Source organism: Rattus rattus, chromosome 12, assembly GCF_011064425.1.
Source record: "Rattus rattus isolate New Zealand chromosome 12, Rrattus_CSIRO_v1, whole genome shotgun sequence".
In the NCBI taxonomy this organism is placed as follows: domain Eukaryota; kingdom Metazoa; phylum Chordata; class Mammalia; order Rodentia; family Muridae; genus Rattus; species Rattus rattus.
This window is the reverse complement of record NC_046165.1, coordinates 8,744,835-8,769,550: the sequence shown is the minus strand read 5'-3', so window position 1 is coordinate 8,769,550 and position 24,716 is coordinate 8,744,835. Positions and strand designations below refer to the sequence as shown.

General features: G+C 39.8%; 1 protein-coding gene across 2 annotated transcripts in view; it reads left to right on the top strand.

The window, feature by feature from the left end:
• Gpc6 (glypican 6) overlaps positions 1–24,716 on the top strand; it is a 1,019,107-nt gene that overhangs the window by 220,932 nt on the left and 773,459 nt on the right. For both annotated transcript variants that reach the window (XM_032917577.1, XM_032917578.1), the window contains exon 2: positions 14,879–15,037. In XM_032917577.1, the coding sequence (XP_032773468.1) occupies positions 14,879–15,037 (159 nt within the window). The remainder of the gene's footprint in view (positions 1–14,878; positions 15,038–24,716) is intronic.

The window sequence follows — 24,716 nt, the reverse complement described above, 5'->3', positions numbered from 1 at the left end:
TATGCTTAATTTTTTGGCAGCATCCGTATTATATCTAATGAGTAGCATTTATATTGATAGGACAAATTTAGAACTGTTATAAATTTGGTTTCTTTTGCAGATTTATATGTTTACTATATCTGTCGTCTTTGCTCTTCATCCTCACTGTGGTCTCATTATGTATAATTTTCCCCTTTCATCTACCCTTCCATTCCTTTATTTTTCTAGATAACTTTACTCCTAATTTCATTTAGTAGGTATATACATGATTTTCTGAGACTCTGTAAAATCAAGGACCAACACATATTAGAAAACCATAATGATTTTCTAATACTGGCCCAGTTCACTTCAATTAAATGCATTTTTCTCACCATCAGCAACTCCATTCTCCTTGCAGTTGATAAAATTTCTAACATGTGTAAATGCTACGTTTTCCTTCTATTCCTCTGTGGTTGGACATTTAGTTTGGCGCCCTAACTTTTGTGTTGTGTGTAATCCTATGATAACATTGCTGTGCGAGTGTCTCTGTGATGTGCTGACTTGGACTACTTCGGGATAACACCCAGCATTTGTATAGAACACCATATGATAACCGTATTTCTAGGTTTTTGACAAACCTCAACCCTGGTTTCCATAGAAGGCAGATTGGTTTACATTCTCACCAACAGCACCCTTCTGTCCCTATACTAGTTGTTGTGTGGTTTCTGAGTGGCTGACACTTTGAGAGGATAAGGCAGAATGTCAAAGTCTTCCTTTTCCTTTCTTCTATGGATAGTGAATTTGAATGTTGCATCTTTTTTGACTATTTGTACTTTATTCCCTGATCATTTGGAGTTCAGTGTTCGTGGACTACCTGTTCCTTTCCTTACGCCGTTTATTGACTGGGTTGTTCGTCTTCTTGTTTTTCCATGGTTTGAATTTTTAGTTTTCATCGTTGACTTTCACAAGGATGTAATGAATCTACGTACATACACAAGGACAGTAAGTATGTCAGGATGCCAAGCCACTGTCTACTTCTGTCTTAGAATCTAATGGCCTCCACCTTGTCTTTCCATCTGTACAGCTTGAGGCCTCATGAACCATAGTGATTGTCTCCCATATAAAACATCAGAATTCTCACAATCTGATTGTCCTTTTGAATGAATGTGAACATCCGTTAGATAAGCCAAGACTTGACATGTAAAGGAATTAGTGAAGCATTCCTCAAAAGACACAGCTCTTTGAAACCTGCTGTCTATAGTAAAGCATCTCCTGAAACAGATTGCAGGGATTTGCTAACACGATCGACTTTTTGAGTCCTAACCTGGAATGATATTGCACTTTTTTTAAAAAAATAAAAAATAGACTTTAAAAAGTCTAAGATTTAACCCCAAGGGGAGAATTTTCAAAAGTGGAATGGTCCAAACCCTAAAAGGAATGGTCTTAGTGCTGGGAGAGCACTGCTCTCTGGACCTGCTGGAAATATTAGTCATCAGTCATCGGGAGGCAGCAGGACTCTTCTGCGGCAGGACTTTGCTTTTACACCCATTGGCACTTCCCCGTTTACTTAGATTTCCTTGGCAGCCATTCCTGCACACCGCTGGCCTCTCTCGGAGCCTGACGCACTGCTGCTTTTACAGTTGTCACATCTGCTTTGGACTGTACGGTGTGCCCGCATTACTTCTGAAAGAAGGAGTCCCGTGGGCCTCCCTGGCTTTTAATACTGTGTGATCACTCTTGGAAAACGTTAACAGACTGTGACAAATACTAAGATAGTACATCAAGCATAGTTATGCGGAGACTTCGGTGGCAAGGCTGTATCTAATGTATGACCCTATCTGGTTCCACAATAGTACTGGGTACCTTGCCTTAACTACGTGTTTGAAAATAATAGTATGTATGAGGCATGCTTGCATTCATCTATTAATAGCAGGCCGATCCCAAGTGCTGAGATGGGAATCCATTTTATTTTCTGACAGGCTCTTGGCGTAAACTTTCTGATTTTCATGTTTGTACAGCCACAGTACATGCTCATCCAAAGACTCGGTTTTGTTTTTAAACCTTCCCAATAAGTATCTGCTAGCACCTTCTAGTGTGTTTAATTTCACTCTCCGTGTATATTTTAAGTTAGGTTGTAAATATGTTGTAAGGAACCACAATGGTTGCTGATCTTCTCCAGTTGAAAACTACCTAGGGTTTTCTGATTCAATATGGCAGCCCCTCCAATCAGTATCTATGAAAGCCTTACTCATCTTTCACTTAGATATTTGAAAGTGATTAAAATGACATGTGTCTAGACTCATCTTTTCACGGCAGCCTCTGCTGTTTCTACACCTAACCTCTTTTGGATTATGTGACAGCACACATGGATGTGGAGATGCCTTTGTGGTATATCAGAGACCTTTAAATACACACCCAGGAGTTCCATAGTTGGATCACATGGTGATGCTTTATTTCTCACTAAAATACTCTTCATACTGATTTCTTGGAGTCTACAGAAGTCTAGAAACCTTGCCATTCTGACTAGGGCGAGCAGGGATCTGAATGCTCTTTGAATTTGCACATGTTAAGTAGGCTTAACAACTTAAGCTATGATTATGCTTACTGATTATTTGTACTTCTGACTGGAATTGTATTAACTTGTGTTTATTGTGTGCATTTGGTATGTATATTATTTGTACTAACCGCTTATCTAAGTATGATTGGCCTCTTCCCATCTAATTGCTCTACACTTTGGCTTAGGTATGAAGTTTCTTCACTGATTCTAGTTTGGAGGTCTGTTTAAGGGAGAGACATATTGACTCTTCCGCTGCTATGATTGTGCCACTTACTTGGCATGCATTCCTTCACTATACATTATGTGACGTTGGGATCACCAAGTTTGATACCCAAATATTTGTAACTGTTCCATCGTATTGCCAAATGGTTCTTTGTGGTATTTTTATATCTGTCGGCATGTAGGTGTTCCCTAGTTTTTCATGTTCCTATGTTCTCCATTCCTTTCACTGTGTAGAAGTCTTCCTGTTGCATTGACTTTACCTCGAGTTTTATTCCTGTTATTATTAGCAGCTAAGCTAAGTAAAGTTAACGGATTTGGTTTGACACCAGGCTTGGCTTTTAAGATACCTGTCTCCTTCATTTGCGCCCTTAACCTAGTTCAGAGAGCCTGTCCTTAGGTCAATGATTGGAGAACACGCAGTTGTTATTGTTTTTAGAGTCGAAAGAATTAATAATTAAGCAATGAAGTCAAAGCATGGATAAAGAGGAAAATGAGTAAATTATGGATGAGAATAAATGTTCATGAGATTGCTGGAGTCATAAATAGGAGGGAAAATATTGTAGGATGCTTGCCTAGAAAGGACAGCCACAACAGTATAAACTACCACAGCATAAATAAAATAACAATATCAATGCAAATGTAAAAATAAGAAGAAGTAATGTGAAATAGAGGGTATTTTTCACAGTTGGAATGCTGTGGCTTTTCTGGACCCCTCAAGTGACTTTCGTATTGATGACTGTAGCTGTGGGGATGAATTGTGTACAGATGTGCTGCAGTAGTATTTAAAAGAAAAAATTAAATTCGTCATCTCTTTGAACTCTCATCAACTTACCCTAATTTTAGCATTGCTTAATTTTTGGAGTTAATTCTCTTAGATAAGATCTGTACAAGTTGTGGTGTTTGAAGTGTTGTTACAGCATGCCGCCCTTACTCTGCACCAATAGCCATGTCTTTCTCTTTATTGTGGTGATGTTACATTAGAATTAACATCTAACTTCTCTTTCCTTCACGTTGCTTTTATTCAGGGTACAGATATCTACTAACATGAATATTATTTTAATGGCATACTTTGACATTTTTACATTTAAAATGCCATTGTAGCATTATATTCATTTAACAATTATGTATATGGGTAGTAACATTAGCAATGGAATGGGTATTTTTATAAAAGACATAAATGGAGAGCTCAAATACATTTCTCATAAAAGGTGGTTTGAGTGGCAGCATGTTGTAAAATCACCATAAACTCAGTCTCTAAAACAGAATTCTTGGAGTCCGCATTAGCCTTGCTGCCTTCCGCTGCCAATGCCATGGTTTCACAATGGTATTTTTTAACTGTTTCAAAGGGAACCTGATATTTTCACTGAATTTGCATAATGTATGTCCATTACTTACATTATTATATTGATTTATTGTAATTATTTTATTTGTTGACCCAAAATATAAAAAATGTCATTGTGGTCTGAGTACTGAGCTAGGTATTAGGAGCATAGTTGACGAACAGAGTAGAGAATCAGAGCTCCAGTAGACTCTGCTTCTTCTCAAAGTATGGACGCGTTAAGTGTATCCCTGAGCATCGATGTGCATGAAGGACCATGTGTAGTTATTATGGTTCTGTAGCATTGGGGTCCAGATGCTAGATCCGGAAGATCAGGGCAAGTCCTAAAGTGATGTGTGCGTGAGAATTAAGGAGAGTAGAAAGGAGAAGATATAAAAGGGAAGCTTGTACTCTCTTGCCTGGTAGAATATTCTTTCTCCCTAACAATATGACTGGACGTAAGGTGTTTGGGCTGTTAGTGTTCCGTCTGGCCGAAAACTGATGGACAACGATAAGAGATGACTGGAAACAGAGGTATTTCCACAGGTGACTTCAAACGATGCCGCATTTAAGTGAATATATAGTATAGTGAGTTCACAGACCGATGGGGTTGGGTATGTTCTGAATGCACACATGTACAATATAGTGAGTTCACAGACCGATGGCTTTGGGTATGTGTAAGACATATCTTAGTCTTCGCTGAAGCATTCAGTCTAGGTTTCACTGTGGTTGGTCATTTTTTAAAAACAGTTATTTAAACTTAGAGGATATCTGAAGGAATTAGGGTAGAATTGGTAAATACTTATCCCCAGGAAAGCACACAGGAATCCTGGGGATGTAAACTCAGACACCCAGAACGAAGAAGTTCTACAAAACATTTAACCTGAATTTAATTGTTCCATTTAATTATTCTTTGCTTATGACTTGTCTTGATGTATTCTCATATGTTTTCTCTTCTCTTGAGTCAGAAACATGATATAGGAATTTTAACCATAGACAGTAAACCTTGCCATGACCATGAGGAATCGGTTGACCTTGACCTACTAAAGTTAAGTTTCTGAAAGAGTATCCCCCTCCCCCCTTACCCATTATATTAAAACAAGGCCATGGCCCAAGCCCTTTGCAGTAATGTCTGCTTTGAAAGAACCAATCTGATGAATTAAGAGTTCTTGTAATTTAAATCTTATTCACTCATTCAGTGTATTTGGATTTACACGGTGGCTCCCTGCAGGGCTGCAAACAGTTTTCAGTGTTACAGAATCACTATAGCTGGTAACTCTCCTTCCTGCAGGGGCAGTGTAAAAACAAACAACTCCAGAACAACAACAAAAACTGAACAAAGAAAAATAGACAGAAGATGAAATAAAAGCCAATGTAGTTCTCTTAAGGTTCTTTGAGACCTTTGAACATTCATAGTGACTTTTAAATCCTTTCCCTTAGTAGGTTCTTTAGCGGAGATGTTCAATTCCCTTCACCTGTGTGGAATGCATGCATTAGTTACAAAAGGGTGTTGTTTTGTCTTTTCTGAGTGTCTTTATTCTTCTGTGTTTAAAAATTTTTGGCTAAGTTTTAATCACACAAATGTATTAATGACAATGCTGGACTCTAATGCTGCCTCCTGCCTGGGGACATTTAAAGCCCCTGCTTGAAAAAGATATGTGAATTTATTACAGCATCTGAAGTGGTGCCATTTTAAAGATCAAGGTCCCTGTACACAAGTTTCCGAAAGCCACCTCTTGGCCTTTATTAATCGCCAAAGAAATGCCTAGGGATGAGGGCTGTCTGATTTATGGAAGTCTCCCATCAGTCATCTCTGAAATAGACACTGATGCTATTTACCTGTGGGCATCTATCTTCAATGAATTGTGGGAATTAAAGCAATTATTATAAATTAATGACTCTATGAGTTGTAAAAGGTTGGATATTATGGAGTTTCATTGTCACAGAGGTAGACAATTAGTGAAATATACACTTGTGGGCTGCACTATAGATCTTGTGACATTTCAGCCACTCTGCCTTTTATTGCTTCCCTCTGTATGGTACCATCAGTGTAGCAGTCACGGTTTTACAGATGCCCACTGAAACTGCAGTATTTTATAGAGGAGGGAATAATTTTTCATAAAAGCTTACATGCAGTTCAGTTTGATTAGGTTCTTAATCACTCTCACCTAGACTTGGCCCCTGTACTGAATCAGTCTGAACTAGTTTACAGCTATTGAGCTTTTAACAGTAAATCCTAGCTTTTCAAGTGAGCTGTCATATAATTTAGTAGGAATGCTGATCTGCTGTTATCAAGGTCAAAAACAAGCACTTTGTAAATTGGTTTATTGTCTATCACCACTGGATCACCCAACTCAATTGTAGAAATGGCTAACTTTGAGTAAGCAAAGATGAGAGTCGGATTACAGCAGCAATAAACGTGAAATTGATCATCATCTGTGGGTGAATTTGTGGGAGGCAGTTGGTTTGATGGATGCCATATGGGTCACGGAAAGCGAGAGAAATAAGTCAGCATGTTGGTCAGTGAAGCTGCAGAACGTTATGGGAGCTGGTGAGTTATGGTTCGCCTGTGTTTGGCAAGCAGGTTTGGAGAAGCCTAACTAGATCTTGCCAGGTTGGTCCATAAAGATGAAACCTGGGGAAAGGATCAAAATCAGAGACGATATCTTGCTATTCATGTAATAGGATTAATGTCATCTTTGAACAGTGGCATATAAAGATTTGGGAATTCCCTAAGGGACAGGTACCAGGTATCTGAGGGGGTCTGACATTTGCTAATGAGTGCTACTTAAAATGTTACCCAAGCATTCCTGTTTGAGCTTAGCAATCAACCCCTCTTCAGACTAACGAGAAATACATGTGAAAAAAGTAACCTGTATGAATTCCTTTTGAGAATCAGGGAAATGCCTTACATACTTCCATATATATTTTCCAATATGGATGGTAGAGGCATAGAGGAAGTCCATTAAACCCATCTGAGTAAGTACTGGCAATTGATGCTGCTCAGGGCGCTCTCTCCTCTCTTCCCTTTTTGTCTCTGTCTGCATATAACTTCTGCCTCTAATATGAAACTTTCAGATGTTTTACCCAAAATTACCATAAGAAACATATTGTATAATGCAACCTAATACATACATAATGTAATGCGACTATCGCAAAAGGTTCCAAGAAATGTGCTTATTTGAATGATGAACTCTGAAATGTTCGTTTTTTTTTTTTAATTTTTTTATTTTAAGCTTGATTGCTGTCAGCTCCCTGCTAAAATATTTCATGTCCTGTCTTTTAAAAGACATTATTCAGGGCAAAGAGGACAGGTGCAGCTTCTTAGGTATTCCTACTTGAAATGGAGCTTACAGATACATTGGCAATAAGGTTACTGGGGATCAAGTATCATCATACAGATCCTGTAATTTTTTTTCTTTTAAGTGCATCAAAGTCTGAGCAGTGGACTGGGGTCCAGATTTGTGCCCTCATACAACTTGTATTTATGCTGCAGGAAGACTGAAATCATGGGTGTGGTTGTCTGCATTATACTGGAGTCCTTAAGGATATGATCTCTTTGTATCTCTTCATGCTAGACATAATAATTAGCGGTTCGCTTATGTATTGGATGCCATGTGTCAAACGAGTGAAGGGAATGAGAATGGCAGGCACTCTAATACATCTTGTGCTGCTTCCTTTGGATTGGAGGTTTTGTTGTCATTGTGTAATTCTGATTAGACCTAGGCTCTATGCATGCTAGGTAAGCACTCTGCACCTAAGCGACATCCCCAGCTCATCTTTCTTTTGTAAATTCTGACGAAATCTCGAGCAGAGCGGTGATTGATAGGAAGGAGTAAGAAGGCATGATAGCAGTGAGGAGAAACAGCTGTCACTGGGATAACACGCTTTATCCCAGTTTGTTCCCTGAGTGTCAAGAGAAGTTTTACAACTGTACTTCCTGTCTTGGGACATCAGCCACTCCAGATATGAGTTCTGTCACCTACCCTGGTTCCTCTTGCACAGTAAGTGTTCTGCTCTGACTCTTGGTGACTGTCAGAGTGCAGGGAGCTGAGGTCCCCATTGTCTGCCATTCTGAAAGCAGCTATACGGATGTACTCTCTTCTGTCCAGAATAACTTTCGCTGTGCTCTGACAGTTGACAATGGTGATGAGCCCATTTTCCCTTTGTCCAAATGGGCATTTCAATCATATTTCTTTCAGTAGATTACAAAACTGCAGATTCTCATAGTCTAAAGGCTTTCCTATTGGATGCAGGGCTTATCTGACGGGGGATACATGCAGCCGGCAGCCACTTTTAGCTCCACTTGTTGCTCTGATGGTGATGGCATTGTCAGCCTCTTAAGAAGTGATGGTCACGTGGCCAGTTATTTAGAGCATCTATTACAAAGCACAGGAAATACTAAAAGCACATAAAGGAAGCAGAGTCAGGGTAACTCTGGCCTACGCTGAAGTGCTACGTAATAAAGAAAACCCAGTCTGTGCCATATAGTGAAACCCGCTTCAGATGTGTAAAGCAAACCTAACACTTACCAAATCCCAACAACAACAGCAAAACCCGACTGGACTATATGCATTTACAGTTATGAAATCTCATCGAAACAGAACTAAGGCAACAAACTCGTTTTTCTTCCTTCCTGTTCTACTGCCAGTCACACCCGCCAGGCCTGCTGGACCCATGTGAGGTGTTCTATATTGGTTGCTACTGAACATCCCTCCAAGTTGACGTCTGCGAACACCATTTTGGTTGTTAGAAATCTGCTGCATTGATGATATTTATACTGAGGGAATTTGTGTAATTTCGTCATTACCCCGGAATCAAATCGATCTTAGCAAAGTCAGATTCTGTGGAGCTAATGTGTAAGAGTTGATAACATAATACTCTCTTTACTTTCAGTCCCTCAGATATCGCTCTTGACTGACACTGAAAGAACAAAACAGAACTTTCATGTTAAATTTTAATAATTCTGCACAATTGGAGTGAGCACCCCTGTAGAAAATGAGAGGTGCCATGTATTATGCCGAGACTCCCAACGGTCTTGGTTACGGAATCCTCTTTGTATGTATGAGAGAACTTAGTATATGTAAACACACATGCATGTGCATGCATTGGAGTTACTTTGAGAGATTGTACTGTGTGAAATGAGACGCAAGTTGACAAATTCACAACCTTAAGAATAGCACTCTGAAGACTGAGGAAAGAGTTGAGGCTGTAATTTGCAGGGAAATTTTTTTTTTCTCAGTGACGCCTTAGTTCTCAGGATTGGTTAAGACCCTTACATTATTGATCATGATGTTCTTCCTAAAACCAGCTGTCCCCAGATGTTAATTGCATCCTCCAAAGGCCTTTATGTTAACTCCTATTCCTCATTGAATTTCCAAGTACCGTACCCCAGGACACGGGCAGAACTCTTCCAGGATATCAATAATCTGTTCTTGCCGTCTTAGGTCAGAGAAACATGGACATTTTATTTATTTTCCATTACAAGTACAGTGGGAGCACATCAGTGAACTTAGCAGCCAGGAAAATCACAGTGCATTGTAAAATGTTTTTATTTAATTATTACTTGTCATTAGCAGTTAAACATGCAAACACAGAAGCTTCCAGAATCTAGAATGAAGCTGGACACTGTCCTGCTCATTCAGGCTCTGTTCTAATTTCCTCTCGCTATTCCTGAACTGAATTGTAAAGGGAACACTGGTGTGCAAGGATTTAACCCCATTGAAATGATGTAATCTATGTGAATCTGAAAATACAATCAGCCAACAGAAATCACTCTTTCACTCTTTCCTACCCTTGTACATTTAAACTGTCTCACTGCCCCACTGTGGGTTTGCCACTGTGCTCCAGTAGCCCAGCTATAGGTTAACGTCCAACTTTCCTGCCTGCTGTAGGGGACACAAGGTTGGGGAGGCTATGTTGACCAGTTTATTAGCGATGTAAAATTCTATATAGCCTAAATAAGATGTCATAACATAAAAGATGTCTGTCCTTTGCCCTGCTGACTCTAAATACTGCCCACTCTATGTGTCTTTGTCTTGTCCATTCTGAGCAGAATTTCTTCTTTCATCATCGTTGGCCCAAAACCCTAAGTGTCTGATACAGGAAAATCAGAGTGCCGTGGAGACCCTAGGGGTATAGTAACTTGTCTCCATCACCCAGGGTAGTATGTTGGCAATTCTCCCTATGTAATTTGGGAATCAAAAGAAACAACTAGCTTCTTGATTCCATTTTAAAGGGGCATATTTTTTTTTTGTTAGAAACACATGAGTCAGCATTTATGGTACCTTCTCCAAAATCAACCATATAACCAGTCAAAACAGCTGCAAGATGATCCTAACAGATCACCATGGACTAAGGCTAGACTTTAATAACAACAAAAACAACAGAAGGCCACATACTCATAGAAGCTGAATGACTCTCTACTCATTGATAACTTGGTCAGGGAAGAAAGAAAGGACAGAGAGAGGAGAGAGAGAGAGAGAGAGAGAGAGAGAGAGAGAGAGAAAAAGAAGAAGAAGAAGAAGAAGAAGAAGAAGAAGAAGAAGAAGAAGAAGAAGAAGAAGAAGAGGAGGAGGAGGAGGAGGAGGAGGAGGAGGAGAGGAAAAAGAAAAAGAAAGAAAGAAAGAAAGAAAGAAAGAAAGAAAGAAAGAAAGAAAGAAAGAAAGAAAAGGAGAGAAAAGAAAAGAAAAGTGGGAGGGACGGAGGGAGGGGATGATGGAAGAAAGGTGGGATGAAGGAAAGGTAGAAGGAAGGAAGGAAGGAAGGAAAAAAAGAAATTAAAGACTTCCTGAAATTCAATGAAAATGATGACACAGCATACCCAAGCTTTTGGGGCACAATGAAAGCCATACTGAGGGGAAAATTCATAGCACTAAGTGCCCTCTTAAAGAAATTGGAGAGATCTTACACTAGCAGCTTAACAGCACACCTGAAAGCCCCAGAGCAAGAAGAAGCAAACACACCCAGGAGGAGCAGACAGCGGGAGGAATCAGACAATACAATCTGTAGTACAATTTGTAGAATTGATATAAATAAGACTCTCAAAAGCAGCCTCTTAGTTTAGTTTTCTCAAACCAGTTTGAAAATGTGTTATTATGTTAATTCATGTTCTTAAACAATCAATGACTTTAAATATATGGAAGGAACATTTATAGTAGAAAAATTTCAGAAAGTACTCATACAAATGTTTGGTAAGTTTAAAGTTTTGGAAGTAAAGTGGAACGAATCACTTTTAAAAAATGTCGAGTCCTTTGCTTGGTTGTGGTATATAAAGTTGTAGACTATTATCAGTCCAGCTATGATAACTACAGAGCAAACCATCTCCTATGTGGGGAACCGTAGCTAAGTCTTGACCTCGTCTGGAATGGCTTGTATCCCTTCATCACTTTCCGTAGATGACAGAGCCTGAAGATGACCAAATCCAAAGCAAATGCTACTCTTCTGTTAGACCTCACGTGGAGGTTTAAGAACCAAAGTACTTTGTAACATCTGTCCATCTCTAAATAATTTACCTTCTGATCTCATGCCTGCCACTTAGAAAGAACGTGGCTACTAATCTTTCTCAGGGTTCTCAAGGTCTAGGAAATCTAAAAATGTGGGGGCCTGGAGGCTGAGACATCACTCCTTGCTGGCGTATCACTTCTGTTGCTTGTTAGGGATTCACACTCCGAGGTCCCCTGGTTGTCACCTGTGAGTTCAGTGACTCTGTGGTTGCAGACCTGCAGGGGCTAGCTCACTTGACTAATGAGGGCCTGCTGTCTGCTGCCCTTAACCACCCTGCCAGTCACCAAGTCTAATTTTGGCAGATTTCAGACCCAGGGCCATGTTTCCAGGCAGTGGGACTTGCCAGGATCAAATTTCTGCTGTCACCACATTGTCTTGGCATGGAAATGAGCATCTGGGCTGGCTTTGGGGAAAAGATATTGTAAAAATTGACATAACTGAAGGGGACACATACAGGAGGAACAACCTTATCCTTTAAGGACAATATAAGTTCTAGCTATATGCCCTTGAGTTCATTTTGCAGGGTTCTGTTGGAGATACCTTCTTCGATATCTAAATATTAACTTATTTACTTAAGAAAATTTCAAGGAATCCCCCCCCTCAAAATTCAAGAATTTGTGGGCATTCACTCTCCCAAGATGTGTTAACGTCTATCATCCCTCTTGCCTGTGCTTATGTTTGATCTTGTAGCAGTGAACCTATGTGATCATTTTTATATACAATTTGTCAATCAGGGATTGATAAACTTACATATAGTTTTAGCTGTGGATTTGTGGCCTCTCACACTGAATTTTATTATCAAGAGCACACCCTGATGAGTTTAGCTACTCTCTGATTGAGATAAATGATATACCAGATATGTGATAGAGAATTTAAGGCAATTTGATAAAGAATATGATTGAGAAATCCTTACAGACCGTTTGTTTTCTTTATAACTTCTAACTTTGAAATTACCACTATTATATATACTAAATACTCCCCATTGTTCAAATTACTCAAGCAGAGAAAAGTTTTCATAGCATTGGTTAGATCTAGTTCCTTCATATCTTGGAATAGCTTTGAGCATGATCCAAGGGAGTGAAATAATTCTGTTATTTCCGCCTGTGCTGTCTTTATCGTAACGGCAGTCATAGCACAGCATCCTAATGTCGAGAGTCAATGAGACAATGCAAAGGTCATCTGGGCTATGTTGTTGCCATCTTATCTACTGACACTTGGATTTGAAGTTCATAAGACTTCATTATAACACTCAACATTCTTCTTAGGTATTTTCCCAGCTGTATTCATCAGATATACACATTCAGCGGCCAGAATTGCTTTAGCATGGAGGGCAGGAAAGGAGAGCATTCATGTATCCCTACCCCAACGCAATTTCAGAGCAAAGCATGTTTTCCTGCGCTCCTCCCATTTATCTGTGTTCGCACGCGTGTGAACATGCATGCTCTCATGCACATCTGCACTCGTGTGTGCTTAGACCTGTAGCTTCCTGTACATAAGAGCCTCCCTTGCTTCTGCGTTGAAGAATTAGGTGGTCCATGGAGACTGGGATACGTCTCAAAGGTCTGCTCATTTCCTTCAGATTCCCTCATTGCCAGGAAGACACATAAAAGCAGACACAAGCATGAAGAGAATACGTGGTGCTCCAGGGCAACAAACAGAGGAGTGATAGGCCTTTCCTGCTAGCGCAGTGACCTTGTCTAAGCTCAGATGATGTAACTGGAATGGTCCTTCCTGGCCCATTTGGTTGTGGTCTTAGAGTAATTGCCTTGCAGACTGATGTTCTGTCAAGTGGTTTTGGGGCAGTACCAGAGTGCCAGCACCAGAATGGTGTCTGAAGAACATGGAGGGCTCTTTTTCTTATTATCTAACCCAGGGTCTCCCTCCAGCTCATCCCAGGACAGCTACATTTTCAGGAACAACTTCAAAAGTGTCTTATAAAATATTTAAGATCTATAGAAAATGTAACAGTGATGTGAACCAATGTACCACTTTCTAACAAATTCTAGCTCCTCCTAGGGAGCCTGAATGGAATGCTTCTTACCCTCAAGAGCGATAGGTTTCCCCTTTGTCTGGTTATAAAATTATGTGTGGTTTCAACGGTCTCTTATTATCTTGGAAGTCACATAAATTTTACCTTTAACATGTAAACTGGGTCTGAAACACTCTTTCTTAGTCCTGTTGCAACTCAATGTCCCAGGGTAGGGTGATATCGAAAGGGGTCTTCCCCTTCTCTGCAGAGAAACGGGGAGGACAATGAGGGGAAAGGATTGGTAAGTGTGGAAGTGGGAGGAGAAGAAGTATATAAATAAATATTTAAAAATATGTAAGCTTGGGAAAACATGCCAACCCAGTCATATTTCATAAGAATCAATTGACTTGTAGGAGTGAGACACACTACATTTCAGACTGGTCTGAAAGAAACTTTTATTCATTCTGTTATCATTCCATGTAAATTCAATCGGCCCAACATTAAGCACTGAATTCATTTGGTGGCCTGGTCTGACTTACAAATCTGGGTGTGAATTTCGGTTTTCCAGCAGGATGTTGAGTCCGTTTTCCTTCTTCCTACTAGACTTTGCGATAAGACCATTTCTGATAAGTTATAGCATTGATGTCCAAGAAATGTCAAAGCAATGTCGAGGATGTGGCCCAGCATTAACCCGGCACATTAAGTACAAGACTCTCCCTTTAATTGTAGGTTTCAGCATGATACAAGAACCAGTTAAACCTATCAGTGGCTTTTCAGAATCTGTTTTCCAGAACAGAATCTATCTGATAAGAAATGCCAACTGAAGGATGTGTGACACAGGAGATGACCATTAAAAGCCTTCTCCCTCTTGCTTCTGTATTCCCACTGACCTCAAGGCAAGCACAGACAAGTATCTCTACCACCATCACTGGCCCCCTGCTGCCTAACAGATTGTGGTGATGGGACTCAGTAACATTCACCCCGTTGACATTTCCAAAGACAGGCACACTTAAGACTCTCTGATAACACTTGTCACCTGGTGTCATTTGGAACATTTTGAGTAAAAGCAGGAAGAACATAAAAACCCGAGGCAACAAACAGGTGTTTTGAGAGCTTCCACACACCTGCAGCTAGTTATGTGCTGAGGACGGAGAGCAAACATTAGGTTTGACTTAAGTCTCATGGGCCTTGGGGTTGGTAAGCACACAGATGCTGACATCCAGACTGTGTCCAGGCAGATGGCTGGGGAGGAGAGGGGACAGGTGCCCCCAGGATTTGAATCAAATCTCCCAAATCTCCCTAAAGTCCTTGACATTTTGTAGTGATGTCTCCTTTCTTCTCATTGCAGGCGAGCACTTACGCATCTGCCCTCAGGAATATACGTGCTGCACCACAGAAATGGAAGACAAGTTAAGCCAACAGAGTAAACTGGAGTTTGAAAACCTTGTAGAAGAAACAAGCCATTTTGTGAGGACCACGTTTGTGTCAAGGCATAAGAAATTTGATGGTAGGCAAAACTCGGTTCCCTTCACTGTGATGTTTTTATGCGATGTTTTGCTCCACCAGGAAAAACATTTTTAAGAAAGAGGTTTCCATTCCTTCTCAAACATGTATGGTATTGTCTGTGTTTTGGAAACACATGAACATTCTAGAAAGTATGCTATTTTATAATGATGTCATATAATGACAATCCAAGTGAACAAAGCTGTTTTGTGTTTGTCTTCTGCTTGTGAGATTTCTCAGCAAAATGAACGACACTAGTTCATTCTTTTTTTTTAAATTGGTCTTGTGCATTTCTCTTATTGAAAGCTGCCTGTTTAGTTCATTAGCACTTGACTACAGTTTTTATTGGATATTTTATTTACATTTCAAATGTTATCCCCATTCCAGGTTTCCCCTCTGGAAACCCCCTATCCTATCCCCCTCCCCCTTGCTTCTATGAGTGCTCCCCCATCCACCCACTCCCTTCCACCTCCCCACCCTGGCATTTCCCTACACTGGGGAAAAGAACCTTCCCAGGACCAAGGGCCTTTCTTCCCATTGATGCCCAACAAGGTCATCCTCTGCTACATATGCAGCTGGAGCCATGGGTCCCTTCATGTGTTCTATTTGGTTGGTGGTGATCCTGATTTAAGTTTTCTTTAACTTGTCTTCAGTTTTTCAAGTGGGAAGTTTCTTTTGAAATGTCTTGTAGTTTGTAACTATTTGCACTGCTGTAAGAGGACCGATTGGTGGGAATGGCCATCACAGCAGAGTGTCCTTAATCCTAGTGTTTCCCATGCCCTGGTGTGGCACACTCTGTACAGCAGTGAGGTACACTTCATAAAGGTTTTTAATCCTCCTTTCATTTCCAGGAAACAGATTCGTTTTCATATGTTAAGGAACATTTTGTGTTAGAAGTACAAAGGGTGAGGGCAATGATGGGTATAATTTCTGCTTGAATTTCTAATCAGGAACTCAAAAAAATATTCCAATATAGTCTGAATTTTAACACACACTTCAGTAAGTTAAGGTTATGTTTGGGGATGTCATGGTTAAGAAATGCATGAATTATCCTATGAACCACTGTGAAACAGACTTGGGACATGTACAAGGCTTCCTCGCTCCCCACTGGGCATGTTCACTCGCCCAAGGTCAGCAGGAGCCTACTCCTCCCCTTCACCCTCTTCAGTGAGGTTACCACAGATCCCCTTAGGAATTGTGTGGGGGATAAAGCAGTTTATTTTATGGTTGCTTTACACAATTATTGTAACACCATTGTCTTTCATATTGCTTTTCCAAGTTGTAAATCGATGGGTACATGGATGGACTCATGATGATCCAACTTCTTTCCAGGCTGGTGATGCTTCGTCTTCTCTGCAAGAGTGGTCCAGCACCATCCTGGTCTTCACTCTTGCCGTGGCTACAGCATTATTAGCCATAGATGTGAAAGCAGCTCCTTATTTAAGTGTGATGCTACAAATGTTTTCACTTAATCCAACAAGGGAGTTCTTGCCCTTGATTGACAGAGTCCAAGTCCAGTGGCATTCACAATTCATTAGTACACACAGAGACATCTTGTCCTTCCTCGCAGAGAGCAGCTGAGTGAGAGCTGCTGCCATTGCTGCTGCTCTCTCTTGTGTTTGGAAACTGACTCTATGCATTTACAAAGATGTCCCCCGAAAGGATGCTGCTCATTCTAGAAGTCAGAGCCTGGGGTGTTAATTTCTCATAAAAACGTAGTACATGACGACTAGCTCCATGGAAAGTTTGATCTTTCTTTTTTACAGAGAAGGAAAGTTATTCAACTAGACCAAACCACACACTTCTGATTAATACTATCTCGGTTCTCTTAATTAACAAATCTCCCTCCCTCTTTAAACAAGTGGGTTTCAAAATGACTTCCTGTAGTTAGAGGTGTGTTGTCAACCTGTTAGACAAGGGCAAGGATGTTTGCCAGGACTCTACCTGACATAGCTGGGGATGAATTCTTTAGCAATGCCTTCTTCTGCTGCAGTTCTCCGAGGCTGCCATGAAAGAGTAGCTAAGATATTTTCATGACAGTACGTCAATATCATGAGACTTTTAAACAAAATGTAAATGTGATCTTCTACATGTGTTCTTCTATAGTTCAGTCTTGAAAATATTTTCATATATTTATATGTATATATATGATAATTGCCGCAATACTTTCTACCTTTCTTCTACTCTAATTCTGTTTTATGATTATATGATCTATCTTATTAGACCACACTGGTTATGCTGCGAGTAAACCTTCACAAATGATGGGACATTCGGAGAATCTTTGGGCTTAGTGCAAGCTAGGCAAGTGTCTGTACCCCTGAGCTATAACCCAGGACTTTACCACTCCCCAACTCCCCTCCCCAACTCCCCTTCTCTTCTCTCCTCCTCTCCTTTTCCTCCTCCTTCCTTTTCCCCCTCTCCCCCCTTTTTTTTTTTTTTTTTTTGGAAAAGTCACCCTTGAGGCATTTCCTGGTGATTATAAGTGGCTGCAACCACAGAAGAACTACCTTGCTAGAATCAACTGTGGAATGTAACCTTATGGGTTTTATTTTCTTGAGTAAGAATCAACATTGCTATGAACATCTTAGAGTTCAGTTTAGATCTTTAACTTAGTGAGTCCTTTTGCATTATTACTGAAGTCTGGGATCCAAGCATCCCATTGACAGTTCTGACCATGATCTATCTACTTCTCAGCGATGTAGCCTTCACACTTATAGTGCACATATCTTTGCTAGCTAAACTTCTTAATATGGAAGAAGCAAACAATTTACATCTGGGAACACGGATTCCTATCCTCATTAGGGATGGCATTAAGTGCAGATGCACACAGTATATCTGATCCAGTCCTTAGTGTATATTATACATAGAGGCTAACTTTAACCAAAGTGTAACTAAGTCTCCAATCATTAACCTCTGTATTTTATTAAAAATGTCTTGATTCAATTTGGTCCCTGCCCACAATCTGACTGTGGTGATTCTGTAGAAATTTGAAATAGCATAAACTTCATAGTAGTGTGGCTTTATGTATATTTTCTTCAGTTTTTAATTAATATCCTAAAAAGTTAATATTCTGAGTAATATTTAGAAAATCTATTGTGTACAGTTGTAAATAGTTATTACAAAATGGGAATATATGAATGCGTTTGAATTCTTCCACAACTTTCCAAACCATCAAATTTTGCTTCTAGTCCTATAGCCTAATACTTGAAAGACAGAAATTGAGATGATGTATGTTGGAAGGTATAGTAATTATGTTCTTTAACGGAAAATTATCTGCATCGATAGTTTTCTTTAGGAATGAAAATCACTTCAAAGCTCCTTTGGAAGGAGGCAGAGCTGTTCTCACCATATATTGCCAGCTTTGTGGCCAGTCACATGGTGAAGTTGTACAGAGGAGCCAGCCAGGGGCCCTCGCAGCTTTGTCTCCTTACTTCTGACCTTTGTGTGATGCACACCTCAGAAGTTCAGAAGAATCAGGCCACTTGGTTCTGGAAACTTGTAAAGAATAAGAGCGTCACCCTTGTGCACTTACTCATGTAGCTAGAATTCTGTGTTCATTGACCACTGGCCCTATCAAATTTGCATTCACTGTTTTTATGCCTCTAAGTGGCTGGTGTGTCAGGAGCCCCTTAGAGAGTCTTCCGAGAGTAGTAATGGTAGCCAGATGCAACATAGGGCTTCTGCCTTCCCACTACGAGATGCTGACCCAATCATAAGTTGCAGTGCAAAACCACACATCCGCCAAGTGGCAGAATCAGAATTCTGTCCTAAGCTAAGCAAGCTCTCCTGTTTACTGTCCTCTATCCTTCTATGCCTTTCGAGTCTCCACATATGTTAACATTCCATGGTCAAGGGACTAGCTATGCTTCTGTCTCCCTGCCTGTCCTGTCCTGATTATAATGGGGAGAAAGTAGAAATGGTTGCAGGAAAAAGGGTTTAGAGGTATTTTTAATCCTAAAAATAAAAAAAGAAAGAAAATTACTCACCTAAATATAGTTCAACTCCCTGAGGATCTGGAGGATCTCCAGAGGGGAGGGGCCTTGCCAAGTTTCCATCAAGGAAGAGGAAATGAAGATTGTAACCTGATAGCTACACAAGGCTAAAAATAGCCATGTTGTAGGCAATCGATATTTAGTTTATTTAAGTGTACACTGGCAGACCTTTCCTGAAGCTTCTTTAACCAAAACAGTTGCAATACCGGCACACTGAGAATCAAACCACATGGAAAAGGGAGCAACAGAATTCTGCTGACAGGTTTTCCAAAGTTTAAAAATGTAAAAACACAACTTTACTGACTCAGGGGAGGCCGATTGTGTATCCTCCTTAGCTTATAACACCAGCTAGATTCTATCATGGGGTAGGCAGTTGAACCTTTCCCCAGATTACCTGTGGAACGGAGACTATTACTTTGCTTGAATGAATGCAGTTTTCCTTTATAATTATTCAATATGAAATGTACTTACAACTTGAAGTTTCTATGAAGTTTTTATCCATTGTTGTTTAGTATTTTCTTCTTGATCTTATTTGGACTTCGCTTCCAGTTTCTTATTTATGTGTTTTAATGGGATACATTTGTCCAGAACTCTGGCAGCAAGTACATTTTTTAAAAAGCAAATGAAAAACAAACAAACAGTAATTTGCATTCTTATGCAGAACATATTCTATGTCAACACCCTGAGAATACCCATTTCATAGAAAGCAGAAGTTATTTATGACCTGAGGTGTAGTATTATCACAGGGCAAGCCTGCTCGTACTTTCTTTTAAAATATCATTTCTCATCTATATACCACGTAGATGACAATAATGTAATAACTTCTTTAAAATATAGTCTAATTTTCTCAGGGAAAGCACCTTCTTGAAAGAAAAAAAGGGGGAGTCCATGTGGCGATAGAATCTTCCATATTGTTCTTCATATGGGTTATAGTGTATGTGTGTGAGTGTATCCATGTATGATTTCAAGTTGGAAAGCTTCCTCCACACATGGACAACTCTTAGGCAAGTGTGACTTACATAGAAAGAAGAGTAATAATGACTAATATATGGCCAGTACGTCACCTTTTGAAAGAACTCATTGTGATAGTGCACACTTCTAACACCATAGAGGGGAGATAGAGACAGGAAGATCAAGAGTTCAAGGCCAGCCTCCACTACATAAAAGACATTGTCTCAAAATAGATTAAAAATAAAAACCCAGACTTGAACTACATCCTAAAATAGAGTATTTTGCAATAAGGAGAAAATACTAAGCTCTTCTCCTTGGAAGTATCACAGACTTCTTAGAGAGCTGACTGTCAGTATTCTTAAATGATTGGTTGAGACTGTTATAATCAAAGGAACGGCAGAGAGCACAGGGCTCCGGAGAACCTATGTGCACATCCACACACACTTTGATAGTACAGTCACTACTGCTTTCTCACAGCTAACATTACTTTATTAACATACAATATCTATCAATTTAGGTTGGTATCCTGATTTATGTAGATGTCTTATTGTTTGTATCAGCCCTCTAGTCTTTTGAAAGAACCACATAATTTTAGGGAATTAATAGGAATATCTAATATTTTCAATGGTTGGATTCATTTTATATACTTGATATTATTTGGGGCGCAGTACTCTAGTTTGAGCCTGTTTGGTTCTTGGTTAATCTCGAAGACAGACGGAAAGTTGACCTGCGGTATCCGTTGAAGTTTCAAGTGAAGTTGATGCATTTTGGCTTCAGTTAGGTTGACTAAACTCACCGTCTTGATCATTGCCACAAACAATGGGGAAAATGATCAGTTATACTCAGCTACAGAGATGGAGAGTAGAAAGAAAGTTTTCTCTTTATTCCTATTTACCATCATTCTCACTTATTTCCTATTGCTTGACCCAACGATATTTTACTCACACAAATTGGCTTTTTCCAAATACCTTTCTCTGGAAAGTCAGGAGTCCTAAGTGCTTTCTAATAAAGCATATTTAGATGGGCACAACTTTGTAGGCGTACCTTCCATTGTATTCCAAGGCACAGGGATGAAGACCTGAATAATGTCACATACATTCAAACACTGTCCCCATTTTTGAGATGCTACCACAAGAAGAGAGAGGTGTAGTAGCTCAATTTCTTGTGCTCCTTGTTCCCTTTCTCACCGTGTCATCTATAGTTCATAAGGGTTATAATGTCTACCATCACTGGAAGCAATTAGCCACCCTCCTTTACGTTTTGTAGGTCACCACCACAGTGACATGTGCTCCAGCTGCAGCATAGCCTTCTTGAGGTCAGAATGTGTGTGGCGGCCTTTTAAAATCATTAGAAAATAATTTTCTATGCCGTTAGAAAGTAGTCTGGTAACTTTTCCTAGGGGCAGACCTTCCAAAATGAAACTGATGAGAATTTGCCTGACAGAAAGAGAGAACGTGTTTATGAACCATAAGTACCCTGGATTTGTACAAGGCAGAACTCCATGATCCATGTTCACAGTCATGAGATCAGATCTTTGACAGATGGAATTGGTCTTTCTTTTTCCCTTCCTCTTCAGCTCCCCTCAGCATTCATTCCATTCCCCACCCTTCCTTTCAGTCCCTTCCTTTAGGCATTGGCAAATCTTTCCATCACAAAGATGCAGAATGTGAAGCAAATGCTACACGGATTGTGTGAGGTACCAACAATCCTTTTCTAGTTCTTAAACCCTCCCACCCTATACCTCAGGGCAACTTACCACACATCCTTCTCCAAGTGTGGTGGAAATGCTGATTATCGCCAGTACCCCTGCACAGCGGTTTAGCTCAGGAACCATTTTCTAGACAAGTCAGTTTCTTTTCAGTATTTCTTTATCAGACACTGAAAACAGCCCTACCAGAAGGATTCATGCCTGTTAATAAGAAGACAAGTACTTACTCTCTGAAGGGCTCACTCATACTTGGAGTAAGTCTGGGTAGATTATAATTGAAGTGGAATTGATCTGCAACTGAATGGAGAAAAACTGACTTTCTTATTTTAATAAAAAAAAAAACCCAGAAAAATGTTTAAAGGGTGTTTAAAGTAGAGCTTGCTGGAAATGCTGTTCTTCTGACCCGAGTACACAGTGGCTCTGTCTAGATTGGCCTGACAGTACAGTGTGTGACGTCATCGCATTCTTCAGTGAGGTAGGCTGTGAAGTTGGTCATGGAGTAGAAGGTACTGCCTGTACAACTGGTATTTGGTATAAAAGGTTACTTGATGTTTCTCCATGTTAAAAACACGGAGACAGAAACTAATTTTCATTACTGTGCTTGGACGGCATATATAAGATGGCCTATTTCCAAATAAGTCAAATTTCAAGGCCATAAATTCTCCCGTCAAGCTTTCCCGTGTTAAGAAATTTGAGGGGTATCTCTGACTCTGTTGTGGGTCTTTAGATCCCTTTGCCATTGCTGGGCTGCCTTCTCTGTCCTCAGTGGGAGAGGATCCTCTTAGTCCTTTTGTGACTTGATGTACTAGGGTGTGTGTGTTCCCAGGAGATTCCCCTTCTCAAAAGAAAAAAGGAGGGAGGAATGGGGGCAGGAGAATATGCCTAGAACTGGGAGGAGAGGAGCTAGGGGGCTGTGATCAGGCTGTAAAGTGAATCAATAAACAAATTAACAGAGAAAAACTATTAGAGATTCAGAAGAAAATGTTACAGGGAAATCTTTATTTAAAACAAACAAACAAACAAACAAACAAACAACAACAAGTAGAAAGTCTTTGTGAGGTGCCTGCCTACCAAAGGCTCACAGAGAGGAAAGGGATGGAACTCACAGAAGAAGATGGGTAGAATTATGAGAACATACTAATTTTTCTTTAACTCTGAATCCATGCAGATATTTGTATGTGTATTGGGATTTGAGCCCAGGCAACGCACATACTAGACAAGTTTTTCACCTTGGAGCCACATCCCTAATCCAATACAAATCATTGGTCTGTGTTTCTGTAAAACATGCAAGACATATACAGCATTGAAGAGTTACCAGCTATAGAATCCTGGAATTAACATTTTCTGCTGGCAATGCTGCACCTATTGTTTTGTTGTTGTTGTTTTGTTTTTGCATAACCAAGGTAAATTACGCAAAGCACACTGGTGGTCAATCAGAAAGGTATATGTGACTTAATCAGTACCAGTGTCTTGATTCTATCTTAGCATCTATGATTGGTTTCCTTCAACCAGTGCCTGCGATGGCCAGTGTAAACCAGGGCTTGATGAAGCATCACTGCATCCCCAGATCTTCACTAGCTTTGACTCAGGTGATAGCCTGTTGTACAGACAGTATGTACACAGCTAAATAAGGGAAGTATTTCTTAAAGCTAGGACATGAAGGAGACTCCCCCATGCACTGTGGGATAAAAGCTTGACCAGCTAGGGGGAAGATGTCATAGTAGAACTCTCCCAGAGGCTGTGGCTAGTGGGGAATTTCAGATCATGGAGTAAGTGCCCTTGGAATGAAATATGGGCTTCCTGTCTGGGCTTTGTTCTGTACCATGATTTCTTTGCATTCTTTGAATGGATGGTTTTGATTTCCTTCCGGCCCCGTACATGATGTGCTGCTTTGCCTCAGAACCAAGACAGCAGGCCAGTAGATTATGAAGTAGAGCCTTCAAAACTGAGACAACTCTTATGTCTTTGTTTCAGTTGATTATCTCCAATCTTTTGTTATAGTGATGGGAATCTAATTAATACTGTGTTAAAAAACAACCTTCAAGATTCAGAAGCTAATACAATATTCCATAAAATGAATTACCAGTACCATCTCCCTATCATTTTCTTTACAAATCAGACTTCCCTATCATTCACTAGCAAATTTGTGTTGATTGATGAAAAATATTGTTGGGTATTTCAGGAGTTCAAAGAAAGCAAATGTTTGCACTTGTATTACTTTTCCTGTGAGTCTAAAATTCTGGCACACAGGAAGAGGTTTCCGCGCCAGGTGTTGGGGAAGCATGCTTACCTGCTCAGAATCATCACGTATGGTTCACAAACCTCAGATTTTAGAAGCACACCTTTGCTCTTTCAGAATATGTCATTTTTAATCTTTAAGAGATTTGTTGAATAGACAAACATTAATCTTGACACTCTTGGGAAAGTCCATGCATAACTTCCATGTGATTTGATCCCTATATACTGGTTTAGTTGAATACCAACAACTTGAAAATGGAAAGAAAACTTTGGTATAATATAGGAAATAGGCTATATATCTTTGCAGAAATAGTCATATATCATCTATCTGTCTATTTATCTATCATCTATCTGTTGGTCTGTCTGTCTTTCTAGCTATCATCTATCTATATATCAATCAATCATCTATCTACTTGCCCTCTATCTATCTACCTACCTTCCTTCCTACCTACCTACCTACCTACCTACCTACCTACCTACCTACCTACCTATGTACCATCTATCTCCTGTCTACCATCACCTCTCCACTCTCTAAAAGGAATCATGATGCAGTGATTACAGAAATCTGTTCTGTCAGATGCTTCCCCTTAATGTTTAGTTATGTGATCCCTTATAATTTTTCTCTTATTTACTATTCTTTTAAAAATATGATCTGTTGAATATTCCATTTAAGTCTAATCTGGCTAAATATATAAATTTGATCTGCCTTTTTAATTGTATCTTCCCATACTTGACTTAATGTAGGGCATAATTAATAGTGCTGAAGCATTGTCTCGCTGTGGCACTAACCTGTG